Source organism: Alligator mississippiensis, chromosome 5, assembly GCF_030867095.1.
Source record: "Alligator mississippiensis isolate rAllMis1 chromosome 5, rAllMis1, whole genome shotgun sequence".
In the NCBI taxonomy this organism is placed as follows: domain Eukaryota; kingdom Metazoa; phylum Chordata; order Crocodylia; family Alligatoridae; genus Alligator; species Alligator mississippiensis.
In genome coordinates this window covers 122,423-140,810 of record NC_081828.1, presented here as the reverse complement: position 1 = coordinate 140,810, position 18,388 = coordinate 122,423, and the positions used below count along the sequence as shown (strand labels likewise).

The window sequence follows — 18,388 nt, the reverse complement described above, 5'->3', positions numbered from 1 at the left end:
GACAGGCGTAGGTTTTTATAATATTAGAATTCTGATAGGTGTCACACAGCTGTCTCAGTGAAAGCTTGGGAATGAAAGTGAACCTGTTTTCCTGTGGACTTGGAAGATGCCATTTATCTGGAGCCTCTGTCCCTGGGGAAAAATACAACTCTGAGATGGAGGAGCGCTGCTCATTAGGGGTGTGCAAAGTGGGCCTGATCCGATTTGGATTCGGCCGTAATTGGGGACAGTGATTCGATTCATTGATTCAGATTGCTGTCCCTGATTCAATTTGGCCGAATCTGAAGATTTGATGCTGATTTGGACATAGGAAAAACTTTTAAAGCTGTGTCTATATACCTCAAGGTACCAATGTGGCTTGTGAACACTGCAATGCTGGGGTGCATGGAGTTGGGGGGGGGTGGCCCTCCACGTGCTTGGCAACGAACCTGGAAGTAGACAGGAAGTACTTCTGGGTCGTCTGGAGGATGTGCAAGGGCCCCCCTGTGCTCCCCTGGCTTGACGATCGGCCATGGGGGGACCAGGGTGCTGTTCCCCGCCTCCGAGACCCATGACTTATACATGTCATGCATAAGTCAGGCTTCTGCTAGGTCTGTAGTTTGAAAGAGTCCATGTGGCCTGTCAGCCATTGGCTGTATCTACAGCCTGAGGGAGGAATCACCCTGCAACCCCCTCCCTCTCGCCACCCCTGCCTCCTGTTACCTAGATTACAGGTAACCTTGTGGGTAGGCTGCTGATAAGAGAGGCAGAAGTAAGTCTATAGCCCCACCTTTTATTTGTTTGCACCTTGAAACGGGAGAACAAACCTTTATTTCAAAGTCTTCCTGCCTATCCACAACCACACAACATAGGTGTTCACTTACATTGGCTGGGGAGACTCAGGAGGTGGGAGGAGGGTGGTACACAGATTGGCAGCAAGTTTTCTTGCATTTGCTGAGTTCTCCAAATTTCCCTTCAGCCTATGCCAATATTTATAGATACTCATTGAGTTACATCAGTTGCTACCACTACTACTACTTAATGATAAAGCTATAATGTTGCTTATGTGGATTATTTAATGTTTAGACTTTTCTTAGCTCCTTTTAGGCCTGGTGCTTTGTTTAATTATTTGATGGTTTCCTTTACTTGGTGACCAACTTAGTTGTCACATGTGCAAAGGTTCATGCTGCAGTCACTCAGAATAAGGCTTTGGGCCTTCTGTTTGCAGCACTTCTCCAGCTTAGCCTAGATGCCTTGAAAATGGCTCAGGCTGGCAGCAGGGTTATTTTACCCTTATCTGTGGTTAACGGATTGATGGTTAACAGTGTGAGCGTTTTTCTTCAGGTGAAAGTGTCTGATGTGGATCTGCCCTTACTCACAGGCTAGTCCTTGTGCACTTGTCCTTGGAACCAGCTTATGGGTGAGGAGGTTCAGTGTGACAATAGCACCTAAAGGCCTGGGGTTGAAGGGCCCCTGACAGCTGTCATGTCTGCAACGGGTCCCTGTGTGGGCTGCTGAGAAACAGGCCTTTTTCCTGTGCCCAACACCACAGGGCCTGTGACCTAATGTTTCTGTCAGCCTCTGACTCCCACTTCTCCCAGAGGCCTCCCATGAAACCCCTTGTCCCATCACAGTTTGCAGCATGGCTCCACCACTATTTCCCAGCTGCAAGGGGAGAGTTGCAAGGTCGGTGGCGAAGAGCTTTCCTTGCTCCTACGCTCTTTATTTCTCTCAGCTTGAAGCTGTTTGTCTGTCCCAGTGCTTCTTTTCTGTCCTCCCGCTTCCATAGCCACCGTCTCCTCGATATGCTGGGAGGTGGTCTGAGGGGGGTGCACATGGACCCCCAGGAAGGACTGTTTGGTTCTGGGCTGATGCTGCAACCTCTCTAGAGACCACCTTGCAAAACACCAATTTTTCGTTTTGTAAAGAGAAAAATAAATGAAAAACCTGTTGTTCAGGAAGCACCACAGGACATCAGTTCAGTGCCAGGGGAGAGTTTGGGATTTTTCCTGTAAAATAGTATAATAGTGAAAATGGGGTTGAAGTGATGGTGTTATTCATTGTGTACTTATTCTGAAAAACTTGAACCTGCACAGAGATGTATCCAATAAGGGTATGTATGTATGTATAATACACACCATAATTAACACAGTGATCCTGTTACTATCTTTCTCTCTCTGACTCTTGTCTCTATACAGGGGAATAGTGATATAGACATTCACCTGTCATACTTGTGTATAACCATGTACGGGTGTCTGAGGTTAATACAGATAGAATAGGTATCCTGTGCAGCCATTCTTTGTGTGAAGAAAGACCCGGCTCAGTGCTGCCCTCCTGTGGTTCAGTCAGTCCGCGGCGGAGCTGTGTCGAGGGCTCGGTGCTGCCCTCCTGTGGTCCCGTCGGGGCATTGCCGCAGCACGTGAAGGCGGAGAATAAGCCCTGCTCAGAGCCGCCCTCCTGTGGCCGCGCCGGGCATTGCTGGGCAGGCACCCAACCCGGCGCCGCGCTGCCCGCCTGGGGCTGGAGCGGGCCTTGGAGCCCGGAGATACGGCGAGGGAACTATGCGGGTCGGTGCCGCCCTCCTGTGCTGCAAACGTAATCGCATCCAGGCGAAAGCCAGAGAAAATAAAACCGAGCTCAGTGCCGCGCTCCTGTGGTGACAACCGGGCGTTGCAGCGTGGGGGTACTGCAGATAAGGGACCGGCTCCGAGCGGCCGTGCTGCGGTGCGCCCGGGGCCCTGTAGATCGGATTTCAGGCCGCGGAAATAAAGGCCGCTCCGCGCTGCCCGCCTGGAGCCCGGAGATGAGGGCCGGGAACAAACCCGGGTTCGCGCTGCTCGGGGCGGACACACGACTCCGGGGACAGGGATCCCGGCCCGGCGGAGCGCGGCAGGCCCGGTTCGGCGTCTCGCGTTTCCGTTGGCCACTTGCAAGAGTGCGGCGATTGGCTGGCAGGGTTGTGTGGGCGGGGTCAGGCCTAAGCCGGCTGTGCTGTTCCCTCTGATTAGCCGCTGCCGAAGGAGGCGGGTTCCCGCCTTCTCCGCAGTCTGATTGGCTGCAATGGATTAGTGAGAGGGGTGGCGATTGGTCCGACTCCTGTCCCCGACGGAGCCGTTCAGCGGGGCGGGCGCGGGCGTGTGTCGCGGGGAACTGGAGGGGGCGGCGGCCCCCTTTGCCCGAAGCCGCGCGCCGCGCTTCCGGACCGGTGCTGCTTGGCGGGCTCCGGTCCGACCTGTGTCGGTGCCAGCAAGATTTCCACGGAGTTTCCCCTTTTTGAAGGAGAAAAGAAAAAGGAAAAGCCCGTTGTTCAGTGAGAAGTGCAAGGAATCACTTCAAGTCTAGTGGAGAGTTGGGGAACGTCGCTGTAAATTAAGTAAAATATTGAGCCGAGGGGATTGAAGTGACAGTGTTAATGGTTGTGTGCTTGCTTTGGGAAACGGCGTGTAGGTTGTAGCCGTGTTGGTCTAAGGACATAGGCAGACAAGGTTCCTTGGATCTGATCTCTTTTATTAGACCAACCCAAATTTGGTAATAAAAGATACCATATTCACACAAGGAACAATGTCTACTTTTGGAAATTGAATTTGTACAGCGATGTATGTAATAAGGGCGTCCGTGTGTGTGTGTGTGTGTGTAGGATAGGTGCCGTAATTAGCAGTGACCCCATTACTGCCTACAGAAGGGGAAATCGAGATAGGTATGCACGTATGTCGATGTTTGCGTCCCGACCTACAATGATAAGTGCAGCTCATACATCTATAACAGGGACATTGTGCACCCACGGCGAGTGTCAGAAATACACTTCTCGGCGCGGCCTCCCGTGCTCCGAGCTGGGCGCAGCAGCCGCCACATCTAGGCACCGAGGGGAAATCCCTGCTGAGTGCTGCCCTCCTGTGGCCACGCCGGGCAGGGCAGCGTGGGGAACAAGCCAGCTCCGTGCTGCCGTGCTGTGGCTCACCCGCGGCCCTGCAGCCCGGCTTCAAGGCAGAGGAAATAAAGGCGGCTCCGCGCTGCCCTCCTGGGGCTGGAGCGGCGCTTGGAGCCCGGAACAAAGCCGGCTCCGTGCCGCCCTCCCTGCGCTCCAACCTGCGCGCTGCAGCTGGGTTTTCAAGCCAAAGAAAAGAAAATCTTCCCCTGCGCTACTTCCCTCTGCTTCCATGTGGGCTTTGCAGCCGCGAGAGGAGGGCAGCGCGAGCACGAAAAGCGGCTCCGGCCGCGCACCTGTAGCTCAGGCGGGCGAGAGATAAAAGCAGGGAGAGAAGAAAAAAGGCCTCGCTCGCTCGGGGCGGTACCGGAGCAGTGCCCGCGGCCGGGGCCAGGCGGGTTCGCACTGGTCGGGGCAGACACACGATTCCCGGGACATTGATCCCAGCCCGGGGAGCGCGGCAGGCCCAGGATCGGAGTCTCGCGTTTCTATTGGCCATATTAAGGCCTGAGGCGATTGGGTGGAGTTGTCACTTGGGCGGGATCAGGGCCGCTCCGCCCTTCTTCCCTCTGATTGGCCTCTGCTGGCGGAGGCGGGTCCAGGCGAACGCCCTCCTTGTTCGCATTTTGATTGGCTGCCGGGGAATGGTGGGTGGTCTGCACTCTTCTGTGTTCTGATTGGTCCGACTCCGATTGGATCCTTAGCGGTCCTCTTTGGCTGTTCGTCTGTCTCCCCTGGTCAGCTGTGCTCAGAGCTCGCGTCCCGCAGCTGGCCCAGACACGCGGGCGGTTCCGGAGCGCTGCGGCAGGCTGTTCTGACAGCCACGGCGGTTCGTGCGGGAGATTGGGTTCCCAGCCCTGCGGGGCCTGTCAGGCTCTCTTCTGAGGTTGGTGTTGAAGCCTGAAGCTGTGTCTGTCCCAGTGCCCTTTTCTCTCCTACTCCCGCCTGCGTAGCCTCCCTGTCTCCTAGATAGGCTGAGAGGTGGTCTAAGGGCGTGCACGGGGGCCCCCAGGAAGGACTGTTTGCTGCTAGGCTGACGCTGAAACCTCCCTAGAGAGCACTTGGCAAAGCACACTTTTCTGTTTTAAAGAGAAATGGATATGAAAAACCTCTTGTTGTTCAGGAAGCACCGCAAGACATCAATGCAATTCTGTGGGAGAGTTTGGGAACGGTGTTATTTATTGCGTACTTACTTCGAAAAACCTGAACCCGTACAGAGATGTATCAAATAAGGATGTGTTTGTATACCGATATACAGATGGTGTGTGTATAATACATACCATTATTGACACAGTGATCCTGTTACTATCTCTGTCTCTATAGATGGGGATGATGATACAGATATTCATGTATTCTCTCGGAGCAGCCGGGATTTCAAGCCAGAAAAAATAAAATCCTGCCCCGTGCTGTTCCCTTGCTTTTGAACCTGGGCTTTGCAGCCAAGACATGAGGGACGAGAGAGAAAAAAACCCGGCTCGGGCCGCGCACCGGTTGCTCAGGCTGGGAGGAGATGAAGGCAGCGAGAGAAGAACAAAGGCGCCCCTCGTGCGGGGCTTAACTCGGGCAGTGCCTGCGACGAACAGCAAGGCCGGGATTGGAGGCTCGTGTTCCCATTGGCCAGCGTGAAGAGTGAGGCGACTGGGTGGAGTGGCCGCTTGGGCAGGGTCAGTGCCACTCCGCCCTTCTTCGCTCTGATTGGCCTGTGCCGCGGGAGGTGGGACCAGCAGCCTGACCTTGGTCGCATTCTGATTGGCTGCCGGGGACTGGTGGGGAGTGTGCGGGATTCTGTGCCCTGATTGATCTGACTCTGCTCCTCAGCGGCCCCGCTCAGCTGTCCGCGTGCGCGTGACGGGTCCGCGCTGCCCGGAGCCCACGTCCCGCTGCTGGCCCGGACACCGGGCGGTCCGCGAGAGCTGCGACCGGCTGTTGTGGCGACCACGTGCGGGAGAACGCGCTCCCCACGGCGGGAGCGCCCGGCGCGGCGCTGGTAACGGCCACGTGTGAGCGAGACGCGCGGGCGGAAGCGGGGCCCGGGGAGGAGCAGGCCGAGGCGCCGGGCGTGACCCTCGTGTCTGCCCGGGCGGCGCTTGCCTCGCGGGGCAAGCAGCGCTGTGGGCGGGTTTGTGCGCGCTCCCGCCACCGCTCGCCCCGCGCCTGCGCCGTGTCGCCGCTTCCGCCCCGCCCCCCCGAGGCGCCCGGCCCAGCCCGGCCTCGGGCCCCGGCGGGGCGGGCTGGGGGGCTCCGCGTCCGGGGTAACGGGGGCGGGGGGCAGTGTTGGGGGCGTCGTCTGCACCGGGGCGGGACGGGGCCGGCGAGCGGGGCGTGGGGCGGGGCGGGCACGTGCGTGGGCTCGTGGGAAACCCGCCATTTTGTGTGGTAATTTGGGGGCGTTTCTATGGAAACGTTTGTAGAAATGTGGTGACAGCGGGAGACTTCTGTGGGGATTGGGAACTTTACTGTGGAAATGTGTGGGATTAGGGGATTTGTTCCTTTGTTTGTTTGAAAACGGATTATTCTCTGTGGTGATAAAGGACTTTTTTAAAAAAATATTGTGACTGTGTCACTCATGATTTGGGAACTGTTTGTGAAAATGTGTTTGGAAATATGGTGATTTTGTATAAAGAAAATGGGGTGGATATTTTAGGGTCATTTGGGATGTTTTTTGTGTGACTGGTGTGTTGTGGGGCCTAAAAAAAATAGTGTGGTGGTTGGGTAAGTGTACTGAAACGTGGTTATGTTGTGTGAGGGAAATGGAGTGGGGATTTGGAAACCTGTTTTGAGGGCATGTGGTGGTTTGTGTGTGGAAAACCAGCCATTTTGAGTTGTGATATGAGAACTCTTAATGGAAGTGTGCTGCGCCGGGTCCGTGAGGGTCATCTTATTCGCTGCAATACAGTAAACGGTGCGTGCGCTTTCACTCACGTGAAAGTGTCTAACGCGGGTCTGCCCTTTCTCGCAGGCTGCTCCTCGTGCCCCCGTCCTTGGAGCCGGCGTGTCAGCGAGGAGCTGCAGCCAGAAAGAATTGGGGCTTGGGGCCGAAGGGCCCCCAGGAGCTGTCGTGTCTGCAAGGATCGCTCCAGGGACTCAGACGGGTGTGCGGGGCCTGCAGCGGTCCCTTGCAAACAGCTGAGGCGCCACGGGCGACAGGTGAGTGTGTGATTCTGTTTTGACGCACTTAGTGGATGCTCAGCCTCTGCCTGGACGCACATTGTCCACGTGTCCTGCTCCAGCTGTAACACCTCCAGTGACTGCAGCTCTTGCCTCTAACTGCCGGTAGCACCTTCCAAAAACAGTGACCTGCACGTTGGCTTGCAGGATACTGGGGGCCCAGACCCCACAGATTTTCTACCAACAGTCCCCTGCATCCTTGAGTACCCAGCATACTGCATCGCTCTGCACCAGCATCACTTCCACCAAGAAGACTGAGATGGACCGTACCATCATGCCTGATGACACTATTGTGACCACTGTCACCACCATTCAGTCCAGGCCCAAAGTGGACTGCAAGCTGGGTAAGGTCTGATTAGTATGTGACTCTTAGATATGTTGCTGGTATCTGTAGTGAGAGAATAAAGCAGCTCTTAATTTCACCAGGCTTAGTCCTATAGCATGTGGTTAGCTTCTGTAGCTGTCAAATGCAGCAGTCCCTGCAAATGTGCTCCTCATGTAGATAATGAGAGTGGTGCCTGGAGCCTGTGGTGTGAGAATGGGATTATTGGCACTGGGAGATGCTGCTGTTCTGTTGTTGACATCATGCTGTGACTGGGAAAGTACACTTGGCACCCAGGGCCTCTGCTTCTGACAATTCTTGCTCTGCTACTGACTTCCTGTATGACTCTGGGTAAATCAGTTTGTCTCTCTGCTTCCATTGCCTCATCTCTAAAGTAAGTCTGATGCTGAACTGTGGTGTTCCTCATGTCAGCATTGTGCACTAAGTACTGTCATGTGCTGAGTAGAACCAAATGCTTTCCATCTTGGCTTGGTAGCATTCCCTAGCTTCGGTTCCAGGTGGGAACACTGACACACATTGCACAGGACTGGGTAGCAGACCAGTGTGCACTGTGACAAGTGTCTGGGATGCTACATGACTTGCTCCATGTTTGAAGGAGATCTAGAAGGTTCCCCATTTTTATGCACTGCTGGGTTGAAAGGCTTTGATGGACCCAGTGTCAAAGTCTTCTCTGTAATGGGCAAGTTTGTGCCTCAGAGGCAGGCAACCTTAGGCAGGTCCTGTCCCTCCTAGTGCTGACTTTGTGCCTTTCTTTCTTGTGTCTAGATTCACCTTCAAGATCTCTGTCCAAAGTCAAGGTGATGGAGAAGACAGCGGTGCTTTCAGAGAGCAGCTGTCCCAGCAACACCTCACCCAGCAGCATGCTCAGGTCCTTTGATACCTGAGACCTTCCTTAGTAGCAAGAAGGTCCATCTCTGGTGGCAAAATATAACTCATTCTTTTGGCTGTTTTGTGTCCACTGTTGGAGAAGCTCACATGATTAACATGGTCCTTTGTAGTAGGCAAGGTAGATTTGCACCTTATAAACAAACCAAAGTGTGTGCGTGTGTAAATACACGCACACAGAGCACAAGGCTTTCATGGGCTGAAACTCACTTTATCTAATTCTGTGTGTGCACGTATATGTTGTCTCCGGTTAGTCTATAGGGTGCTAATTTACTCAGCCAATTACTTGACTTGAAGCTAACATGGCTAAGTGTCTCTCTGCTTACCATCCTTTGCTTCAAACAATACTTAAAAATATCGGGGGAGGGGAGGGATGGCGTGGGGAGGAAGATGGTGAGGATGGAGTAGTTAACCTAGTTGTCAACTCTAAGTTCCTTGTCGCCGATCTTGCATATCTATAAGAGGGCTTTACAAATTCTGTATTCGTGAGTTGCTTCTCAGCCCTTGGCTAGAACATACTCTGTTAAGCAGGGCATGATGGCAATTAGTTGGGAGTTCAGGGCCAGAATCAAAAAAATTCCATATGCACCTGAAGCTTCACGTGCCAATTGCTCAGGATGAAATGGCACTTTCTCTTGGTGATGCTACATCTATGGAGGCAACAGTGCATGGGGACTCTGGTTTCTGGCACTTATGAGCAGATGCAGAACTCAGCTGAGGCATCCCAGTTGCTGGAAGCATCCTTCTCAGGACACAGGTCCAGTCAGGAGCTGGATGAAACAACACGATCGGACATCTCTGAAAGACTGTCCGTGGAAGATGTCGAGTCTGAAACTGGCACCCTTGAGACCAGGAACTTAAAGGACCACAAAGGTGAGGACCAGTGTTGCTTGGAACATGAGCCAGTCAGCCTTACAGACCTGAGTCTAGGGTGATGGTCACATCTTGTGGCTGAGTAACTGTCCACTTGTGCAGTGGGTGATGATAACTTCATTCCTTATCTGTTTTGCTAATCTACAAGGTGATATGCTTTAGGCAAGATGGTTGTGATTATTTCTGGAAGATATGTCAAAGCAGTCACTTTTTAGCGAACAAACAGCCAACCTGTGTTAGCAGCACAAATTGCAGGAATGGGACTTGGACTGGCATGTTCTCCAAGTAGGTGCGCAAAGAAAAGGAGCAAGCAAGGTGCAATGTCAAATACAAGGCAAATATGAAGTCAGTTTTAAGACTTATTTTACCAAGTGTCCAATATTATAACTGCTAAAAGCAATGGGACAGTTGAGGGAGACCTTGCTACAGAGCTTTTGGGAACTGGTGAAACTACTAATTGTGTGATGCAAGATAGTAATGTAGCTTCCCTAATGAAACAAAACATGTCTATGTAGGTGAAATACTTGCTGATGGGGAGATGTAATAGTCTATAAATGGCATATTTTTTTTTTTTTTTAATTTTTGAGCTCTAGAGTCACAACGAAGTCAGCCTTGTGCTGCATGAAAATACAAGTGCAGATTTAAAAAAAAAAAAAGATTGATTGATTGATTTTTTTGTAATATTTTTGTGTCCCAAGCCAAATCAATTCCAAATCTGTGAGTCATTCAAGAACAATATGTGACCCTAGTACCAGCAAACATCCTCCACCCCCATCTGGGGCTTCAGATGCTTCCAAATCATTTGGCAGGCATCTTACGTGCAGCACCAAGCTCAGAGGCTTGGGGTTCAGATGCCCTCAAGTTTCGCTCACCCTCAGCCATATGGCTTCAGGAGCAAGCTAGAGAGGAGTCTCCCATCTCAATAAAGTGGGCATAAAGCCAAGATCTTCCCAGGGGAAATGAACATAGGTTAACTACATGTTACCTCCGCAGGTACTACCCTGTGCCAGAAAAGCAGTTATCCAGAGCGACTAGGAAAACTGCCTTAGTGGTCATGGTATTTCCGCTGCCAGGTAAGTATGGAAATGCAAGTGCAGATGCCCTGTGCTAGCTTCAAAACTGCAAGTGGTAACGCTTCCAGTTCCAGAGCTAATTGGGAGTGGGGTGTTTATAGGGCAGTGTATTTAGGGTGGCCATTGGTCCTGTTTTATACTGGACTATCCTGTTTTAAACACTTTGTCTCCTCTTGGTTTCTGAATGAAGAATGGATGGGAAAAGTCCCATTTTTCAGTTAGTTGGTGGCAATTTTATGTTAATGATTTGCCTTCCAAATTCTGTGGGCTGTGCCCAGGGGGTAGGGCAGCGCACAGCCAGGAGGATCAGGGTCCTAGCCAGCTATGGTGGGCCCACCCCTACCTGCTGGTTGGCTAAGGTGGTTGGCACTCCTCATTGATGATTGGCAGCAGGGGCTGCCTGTGGCCAAAGGGCTGTCCTGTGTTCTGGGGTTGATAACTACTGCAATAGACCCTAAGGCAGGGGCTTTCAACCTTTTTTGGTTGGGGTACCCCCTGCGGCCAGCCCAGACGCAGGGAGTCCCCCCGGCCAGTGGGTGGAGGGGTTCCTCAGTGGCTGATGGAGGAGGAGCGGGGGTCCACCACAGCAAAACAAAGCGCTGCGGTGGCAAAATCAGAAGTGCTGCTGGAAGTGCCCCCAGCTTCTCCACTCCACTGCCACGTGCCCCCTGCAGGCTTCCCAAGTACCGGTTGACAAGCCCTGTCCTAAGTCATCCTGAGGTCATAACTTGCTCGGGAGCATCATGACAGGCCGAAAAGCAACGGGATGAAACTAAAGAAGAGAACTGCAGCTGAGTGTTGGGAAAAGGGTTTTTTATAACAGAAAGGAAGGAGTCTTGTCCATTCCGAGTGGGTTTAGATTTATGGTGCAGCGTGACGTTGTAGTCCGTGCCAAAGAGGGGGGGTTTGAGAGCGTGAAAACCTAGGAAGGAAATAGGATATTAATTACTGAGCTGTACACCAACACTCCTGCATCCCGTGCCACTCCTTGGCCACCTCCATTGCAGGACATTTCACTGCCACAACTTATTGTCTACGGCCTGCAAGTTGTTGTGCGGGCCGGGCCCCGATCCCGCCCTCGTTGCCATGCGCGGCGGTGATTCCAATCCCATTCTGGCCGCCATGGGCAAGCCAGGGACGAACCAGGGTCGTACCGGACCCATCTCCGGTACACAGGGGCTGTGGCCGTCAGCCCGGACATGCAGGGTGGGAGAAACCGTGGGGCGGTCTTGCACACGCGAGTTAGAATTAGTCACGGAGGCGTAACGGTTGATTGAAAAGATTGTTTACTTACACCCAAAGATGGTATCGGTGTAGGCTGGATAAGTTTCCAGGCACAGCTCCCGCTTGAACCCTCGTTGGAGGACTCTGACAAAACGATTGCTCCCACGGAGTTTGCTAGGCTCCGCGGGTCCAGTTAAGTTGGGTTTGAAAAGTTTCCCCGGAGTTATTCAGGCTTCGCGGGTCCGATAAGTTTTCCCCGGAGTTTGCTAGACTCCGTGGGGTCTGAAATTACAGGAAAGGGATACGTCTAGGATTGCGCTCGGCAACGGGGAGAGGCTAGAGGCGCGGTTCATTCTTCCCTCCGGAGTAGTTAAAGCTCCGTGGGTTCGGTTATGAAGCCTCTATTGCCTGCTTTGGAGAGGCGTGCCAGGTCCGCGAGGGTCCGCAGCGCTTGGAGATCTTCATATAGAATCTCTCTCTCTTCCTCCCTCTTCCAGCTTGGGCGGAAACTACCCAAGCCTTATGTACGGCTAGCAAGCAAATTGCTAGCCGCCACGTGTGCCTAAATTAGGAGTCGGCCAATAACATGGCGTGGATCCTAATACAAATGGCGGGAACTTCTTTACAGCGTGTATCACTACAATGCAAAAGAGATGCACACTGCAAAGAAGCTGCAATTTGGCGGGAAATCCCCCGCTGCACCAGAGCGCTCTCTAGCAGCAGAGAGCTCTACCGTGCAAAGAAAGCGACAAATAGCAGGAAATAATTTAGCAGTGCCGAAGCGCGCACACAAACAAAAAATCACAACTTTGGGTTGTGACAGTTGTAAAGGTGTGCCTGTATCCCTGGCACTTCACATTTCACTTTTAACTCTCATTCCACCTTTCTCCTGCCCAGTCCCCCAAAAACAACCTTTCACAGGTAGTTTTGGATCAAACATCTGTCACAGTGTGCGCACCAATTCCAAGAGAGGTTTGATAGAATTATACATGTGAAGCCCAGTGGCCACTGAGGACAATTTCCCTTGATGAAATACGAAGTCTGAGAATCAGTTGGACACACAGGTCTGACGCGCAAGGGGTTCAGAAAAGTGGAAACGAGCAACTGTCTAATTTGCAGCCAGGTTTTCCACGAAACTGTCACAACCCAAAGTTGTGAGTTTTTGTTTGTGTGCGCTTCGGCATTGCTAAATTATGTTCCCGCTAAATGGCAGCTTCCTTGCACGGTGGAGTTCTCTGCTGCAGAAGAGAACCCCGGTGCAATGGGGAATTTCCTGCCAATTTGTAGCTTTCTTTGCATGGTGCGTTTCTTTTGCATCTCAGAAATGCACGGTGCAAAGGAGTTCCCGCCATTTGTATGAAGATTCGTGCCACATTATTGGCCGATTCTAATATATGCACACGTAACGGCTAGCGATTGGCTTGTTAGCCGTATAAAGAGCTTGGGTGGCTTCCACCAAAGTTGGAGAGAAATCACTTAGAGATCGTGAAGATCTCTAAGCGCGGCGGATCCTCACGGACCCAATGCATTTCTTAAGCAGGCAACAGACGTCTAAATAGCCTCTGGCCTCTCCCCGTCGCCGAGCGCAATCCTAGATGTATCCCTTTCCTATAGACTCAAGATTCGAACCCACGGAGCTTTAACAACTCCGGGGTCGGAGAGCCGAACTAAACCCACGGAGCTTCGACAACTCCGTGGGAAAGAAATTGCTGAACCTGCGGAGCCTTAACAACTCCGGGGCCAAAGAACCGAATTTGTCGTAGTCCTCCAACGAAGATTTAAGCGGAGTTGCACCTGGAAACTGTCCAGCCTACACCGCGACCATCTTGGGTGTAAGTAAATAATCTTTAAATCAACTATTACACCTCTGTGACTAATTCTAGCCCGCGCGTGCCTTGCTGCCGTACGGTCTCCAGCCCCGCGTGCCCGGGCTGCTGGCCACAGCCCGCGTGCGCAAAGACGGGCCCAGCCCACCCTCGGCCCGCACAGAAACCAACGCGTGGGGGAGGGCGGTTGGATGGAGACCGGCAGGCGGACGACGGGCCCAGCTCCGGAAACGCCAGTGCCTCCGAGGGCCGCGAGAACCCCGCCCCCGAACCGGTCTTCCGTCCGCCCGCCAAACCGTGGGTGGGGGCGGGAGCAGAAGTCGAGCACGGGGCTGGGAACGGCCGGAGCGGGGCGCCGGGGCCATCCTCCCGCCTCAGCCACGGTTTCCTGTTCAAGGCGGTGTTCCGGCCGCAGAGCCCGGACGTCCGTCCCCGCGCGCGGAGCTCAGGCGGGAGCGGAGGCGCCCGATCCATAAGACGCAAAGTCCAAGCCACAGGGCCGACGACGAACGAGGGCCCCTTGCGGGCGCTGCGCAAGCGCGCTAAACTATTATCGATACATTCGGCATTCAACTGATCTGCCTGTCGATGCGCATGACAACTTGCATTGCCAATTGATGGGCAAGCGCGGTGCTCACCCGTACCCGAGTGCGCATGCGGAAAGATGGCGGCTCATCGACTTTTTCGTCAGCCGACAGCTGTACTCCGCAAGCACGGTGATTTAATGACACCCCCTCCCCCGCGTTGTTTAACGACACCCAGCCGCTTTCCTGGACACCGGCTCCGCGCATCGATGGTTGCGGGCCTGGCGTGACAGGAGAGGGAGCGTCCCTGTCTCCTCCCCCGATTAATGACCGGACGCGGGGAATCTATTCTGTTTGTTCCCAGTACGCATGCGCGTTGGGACTCGGGCCTGGATAATTTTGGAGGTCAGCCCTGTTGTCACTGCCTCGGTAACCATGGAAATCTCAATGTGTTCAGCACTTGGCAGAGCCCCCCCTATTACCAGGACGCATGCGTTAATCCACGATACCGGTAATTGATGTTTGGCCTTCAAGCGATACGCATGCGCACTTCTCCGTGTTCGGCCTCTAACAGCCAGGCACATGCGCACTTGCTTTACCCGTTGATCAGCAAAGGTATGCCGCCTAGTTCAGGTGCGCATGCGTTTGCATAGCCAGTCTCGACTGGGAGGCAGCTCTGCGTAGCGCATGCGCACTGGGTCTTCCCAGTGATGGTTTAACAACATGGCCATTTGCACACGCAGCGCGCTCCGGTGGCTGCGGGTGTGGGCCCGGAGTGAGAAGGCGGGGCGCCTACGCGCACACGCGCGCTGGGTGTCCCCCAGTGGTGGTTTAACGCAGCAGTCGACTTCCCAGATAGCGAACGGCACCGAGGTCAGCATGCGGCCCCTTGCCGTTGCCCCTTGTATTGGTCCCAGAGGGAACTGTAGCGCTCATTTTCTACTACGTATGCGCCTTGTGACTCGCGCCTCATAGTTTCGGCGCTGGTTGTGTCGTCAGTGTCGTGGCGACATTGAAAACACCAATAATTCCTAGTTGGCACAGCCCCCTGATTCTCAAGACGCGATGCCTTTGCACGGCGAGCACTGCGCATGCGAACTCACCAATATCGATGAATGCGGTGTTCTGCTAATCAGCCCATAACATCCGTGCACATGCGTATTTGGTTCGCCCACTCGTGGGCAAAGGCCGTGCTGTCTGCGCATGTGTCCTCATGGTCGGCCATCGATGTTTTAGTCCCACGGTTGTGAACCAGCTTTGGACTGGTGCTCGCACTGGGGTCCCCCCCGGAGAAACGGCTTCAACACTCAGGTCGTATTCCCGCACACGGGCTTCGCGACCCATGCAGCTGCGGCTCCGCCCCCAATTGACAGAGAGGGGTAAAGAGGGGGCATTTCTACCCCTTCGTCTTCTCGCGAGAATTGAGCGCCATCGATCAGGCTTACTCCGCATGCGCATCGGCACTGGCGCTGTGATAGTTTCGATGCGCTACCTGTCGTCATTCCCGTTGTAACCATGGAAACCCAACGACTCCCTTTGCTGGCACAGCCCTGATTCCCAAGACACGTGTGAACCGACAATATCGGTGATCGAAATATTTTCACTGCCACCCCTGTGCATATGTATTAACCAGCGCTATCGATACATTCAGTTTTCAGCTAATCAGCCTGTCAGGCCGGCATGTGCGCAATTCTTTTGGCAATTGATGGGACAAAGCAGTGGTCACCCGTACACAAGTGCGTCTGCATGCTTATGGCTACTTTTGGGCATTAGATTGGGAGTTAGTGTTCTACTCCGCATGCGTACTGGGGCCGTGCCCCGCGTGGCTGCGGTGTGTGCCCGGAGGGACAGGGTAGGGGAAGTCCCTGCCTCTTTCTCCGAGTATTGGCACTTGGTAGCGGCCCCTGATTCACAGAACGAATGAGTGTACAGCTTCCCCAAATTATATAATAAGGAGTCGATGCGTTTACTGCAAGTACAGCGTAGGCGCACTTAAGCAGTAGAATGGGTGAATTAGGTACCTAAATGGCGGGGCTTGCCCCGCCCAGCGCATGCGTGCTTCACTTGCCCAATGAAGCGCAAATACCGTGCACCACCTCTTCCCAAGTGCGCATGCCTACTCATGGCCACGCCTCGATGCTGACACTTTTTCCATGGGGCACAAATCCTTTACTGCGGGTGTGCAATGGGTGTCCCCCAGCGATGGGTTAAAGCCACTTCTGTTCACGTACGGCAGCTTCGTGCCTCGGACTGGCTGAGGTTGCGGGTCCAGAGTACCGGGGGAACGCCCTCCTCTTTCCCCGAAGTAGTGCTCCCCAACCAGAGCTGATTGTAGCAATTATTCACACAACGCATGCGCAGCATATACCCCCAATCTACAAGATCAGAGTTCGATGTATTTTGCCTGTGGCCAGCGCACATGCGCGAGTCATCTCACTGTTACTAAATTCCGTGTTTACCCAGTAATAACCGCACGCATGCGTATTTGCTTTGCCCATTCAAGGGCAAAGGCGCTGCAGCGCACCTTTTCAAATGCGCATGCGTGTTCTTGACTGCTCGATAGCTCTTCGCCTGAGTGGGAGTGGGCCTTTTACAGCGCGTGCGGACTGGGTCTCAAGATGCGCTACTTTCATGCCGTGACCGCTTTCCCAGGTACCGCCGCTGCTACCTCGGTAGCTGCAGCTGCGGCCCAGGAAAAAGATGGGCGGGAGTGTCCCTGTCCTTTCCTACAAGTCTTTCCCCCAGACAGAACTGTAGCGCTCATTCCCAGTCCGCATGCACATTGAGATTGGCACCTTGAGAGTTTCAGCTCACGTCATGCCGTCACTGCTTCTGTAACCATGGGAACGCATGAGTCTCACGACGCATGTGCCAATCCAGGATATCGGCGATCGACATCTTTTGCTTGCGACCGGGCCGCATGCGCTCCTTGCAGTACCATCGATAAATTCGGTGTTCAGCGGATCAAGCTTTTATTCCATGCCCATGCGTACTTGCCTTCCCCCATGAAGCTCAAACCCTATGTACCGCCTCTTCCGGAGTCCGCATGCGTACTCCTGGCCGCTAATCGATGTTTTCGTCGCACGACTGGGAGCCTGGCCCGTGAAGCTCCTGAGCACTACGTTACTTCTCGCTGTTCTTAACGTCAGGGCCACTTTCCCCAACACTGGTTTCACGGCCCGCGTGGCTTTGGTTCCCAGCTGGGAGACGCAGGGTGGGGTACAGCGCCAAAAGTATTGATCCTAGTGGGAATTGTACGGCTCGTTTGCAGCCCGCATGCATACTTAGAGTCGGGCCCTGACGGTTTCGGCGCTAGTCATGCCATCACTGTCCCTGTAACTATGGGTAGCTGTCCATAACTCCTGCTCTGGCACAGCCTCCTGATTCTCAGGACGCACGCGCCAATTCGGAACATTGGCCATCGATAGCTCTTGCCTGCTCCCATTGAGCATGCGCCAGTTTCATTGATATCGATTAACTTGGTATTCAGCTGATCCGCGTCTGCCAGCCTTGCGCACGCGTACTTTCTTTGCCCACTGACGGGAAACACGAGGGTCCACCTTTTTACAAGTGCGCCTGCGTGTTCATGGCTGTTCATCGATATTTTCGTCGTGTGACTGGGAGGCCGCCCCATGCTGCGCATGTGTGCTGGGCCTACCCCAGTGATTCCTCAACGTCGCTGCCGGTTTAGCATACGGTAGGGCCGTGCCCCAGTTGGCTACAGCTGCGGGACCGCAGTGAGAGGGGACGGGGTGTCCATGCCTCTCGCTTCCCCTGAGTATTGGCTTGGCTGGGAGGAGCGGCGGGAACTTTAGTACTCATTTCCAGTGAGCCTTGAGAAACTAGTGACTCGATTAGTTTTGGCGATCGTCCTGTTGTCAGTGCCTGTGTAACCATGGAAATCCATTAATAATTTTGGTGCGAGGCAACGGTCCCTCATTCCCACAACGCATGCGCAAACGGTTTCACGAATCCTACCAAGGCATGCGTGCTTGCGTTGCCCATTGATGGGCAGGCGTGATGCACCACGTCCCAAATCGCGCATGCGTAGTTATGACGTCTCCGTGCTACGCATGCGCACTCTCTCCCCCGGCGATGTTGGAGGGGCCAACACGTGTCCCTGCACAGCCGCGCTTCGCTGACGGGGGAGGGGCATCCCTGCCGCCCTCCCAGCTATTGCCCTGCCCCCTGGGGCGGGGGTTGCAGCCTGTGCCGGATGTGGCCAGTGACTGCGCGGGCGGGCTCGGGGCGGGCGTGGTGCGGCAATCCCGGCGGGTCGCGCGGGGAGCTTGGGCCCTTTCCGGGCAGTGCGGGTGGGAATGGCCGGGGGACCGTGGTGGTGCTGGGGGAGTGCAGTGTGGTCTGGGAGCATGTTTCTGCTAATGTCTGAGAATGTGATGTTGGGGGGGAGTAATTGTGTGTGGTGCCTTGTTTTTTGGAAATATGGTGGTTTTGCATGGAAAACTGGTGATTTGGGTTCGTGGAACTCTTTGTGGAAATGCGGGTGGATATATTGTCACTATGTGTGTAGAAAATTGTGTGGTAATTTTTGGGTCATTTGGGAACTT

At 54.0% G+C, this 18,388-nt stretch overlaps 2 protein-coding genes and 2 long non-coding RNA genes across 4 annotated transcripts in view; 2 read left to right on the top strand and 2 right to left on the bottom strand.

Annotated features, from left to right (window-relative positions):
• Nucleotides 1-3,084, bottom strand: LOC132250694 (uncharacterized). The gene is made up of 2 exons (XR_009462287.1): nt 2,202-3,084; nt 1-1,988 (listed from the first exon to the last, which is right to left on the bottom strand). It is a non-coding gene; the product is annotated as an uncharacterized LOC132250694 (long non-coding RNA).
• A 2,266-nt stretch (nt 3,085-5,350) lies between these two features.
• LOC132250682 (dendrin-like) lies at nt 5,351-8,360 on the top strand. Its single transcript, XM_059727638.1, has 4 exons — nt 5,351-5,394; nt 5,929-6,156; nt 6,864-7,051; nt 8,181-8,360. The coding sequence occupies exons 1-4, from the start codon at nt 5,351-5,353 to the stop codon at nt 8,297-8,299; spliced, it is 579 nt and encodes a 192-aa protein (XP_059583621.1). The 3' UTR covers nt 8,300-8,360.
• Nucleotides 8,361-11,044: 2,684 nt separating this feature from the next.
• On the bottom strand, nt 11,045-15,194 carry LOC109282531 (uncharacterized). Its single transcript, XR_002089535.2, has 2 exons — nt 14,924-15,194; nt 11,045-11,168 (listed from the first exon to the last, which is right to left on the bottom strand). It is a non-coding gene; the product is annotated as an uncharacterized LOC109282531 (long non-coding RNA).
• Nucleotides 15,195-17,428: 2,234 nt separating this feature from the next.
• LOC132250692 (syncytin-A-like) overlaps nt 17,429-18,388 on the top strand; it is a 77,954-nt gene continuing 76,994 nt past the window's right edge. The window contains exon 1 of the mRNA XM_059727667.1: nt 17,429-17,517. The gene's annotated coding sequence lies outside the window, so the exon portion shown is untranslated. The remainder of the gene's footprint in view (nt 17,518-18,388) is intronic.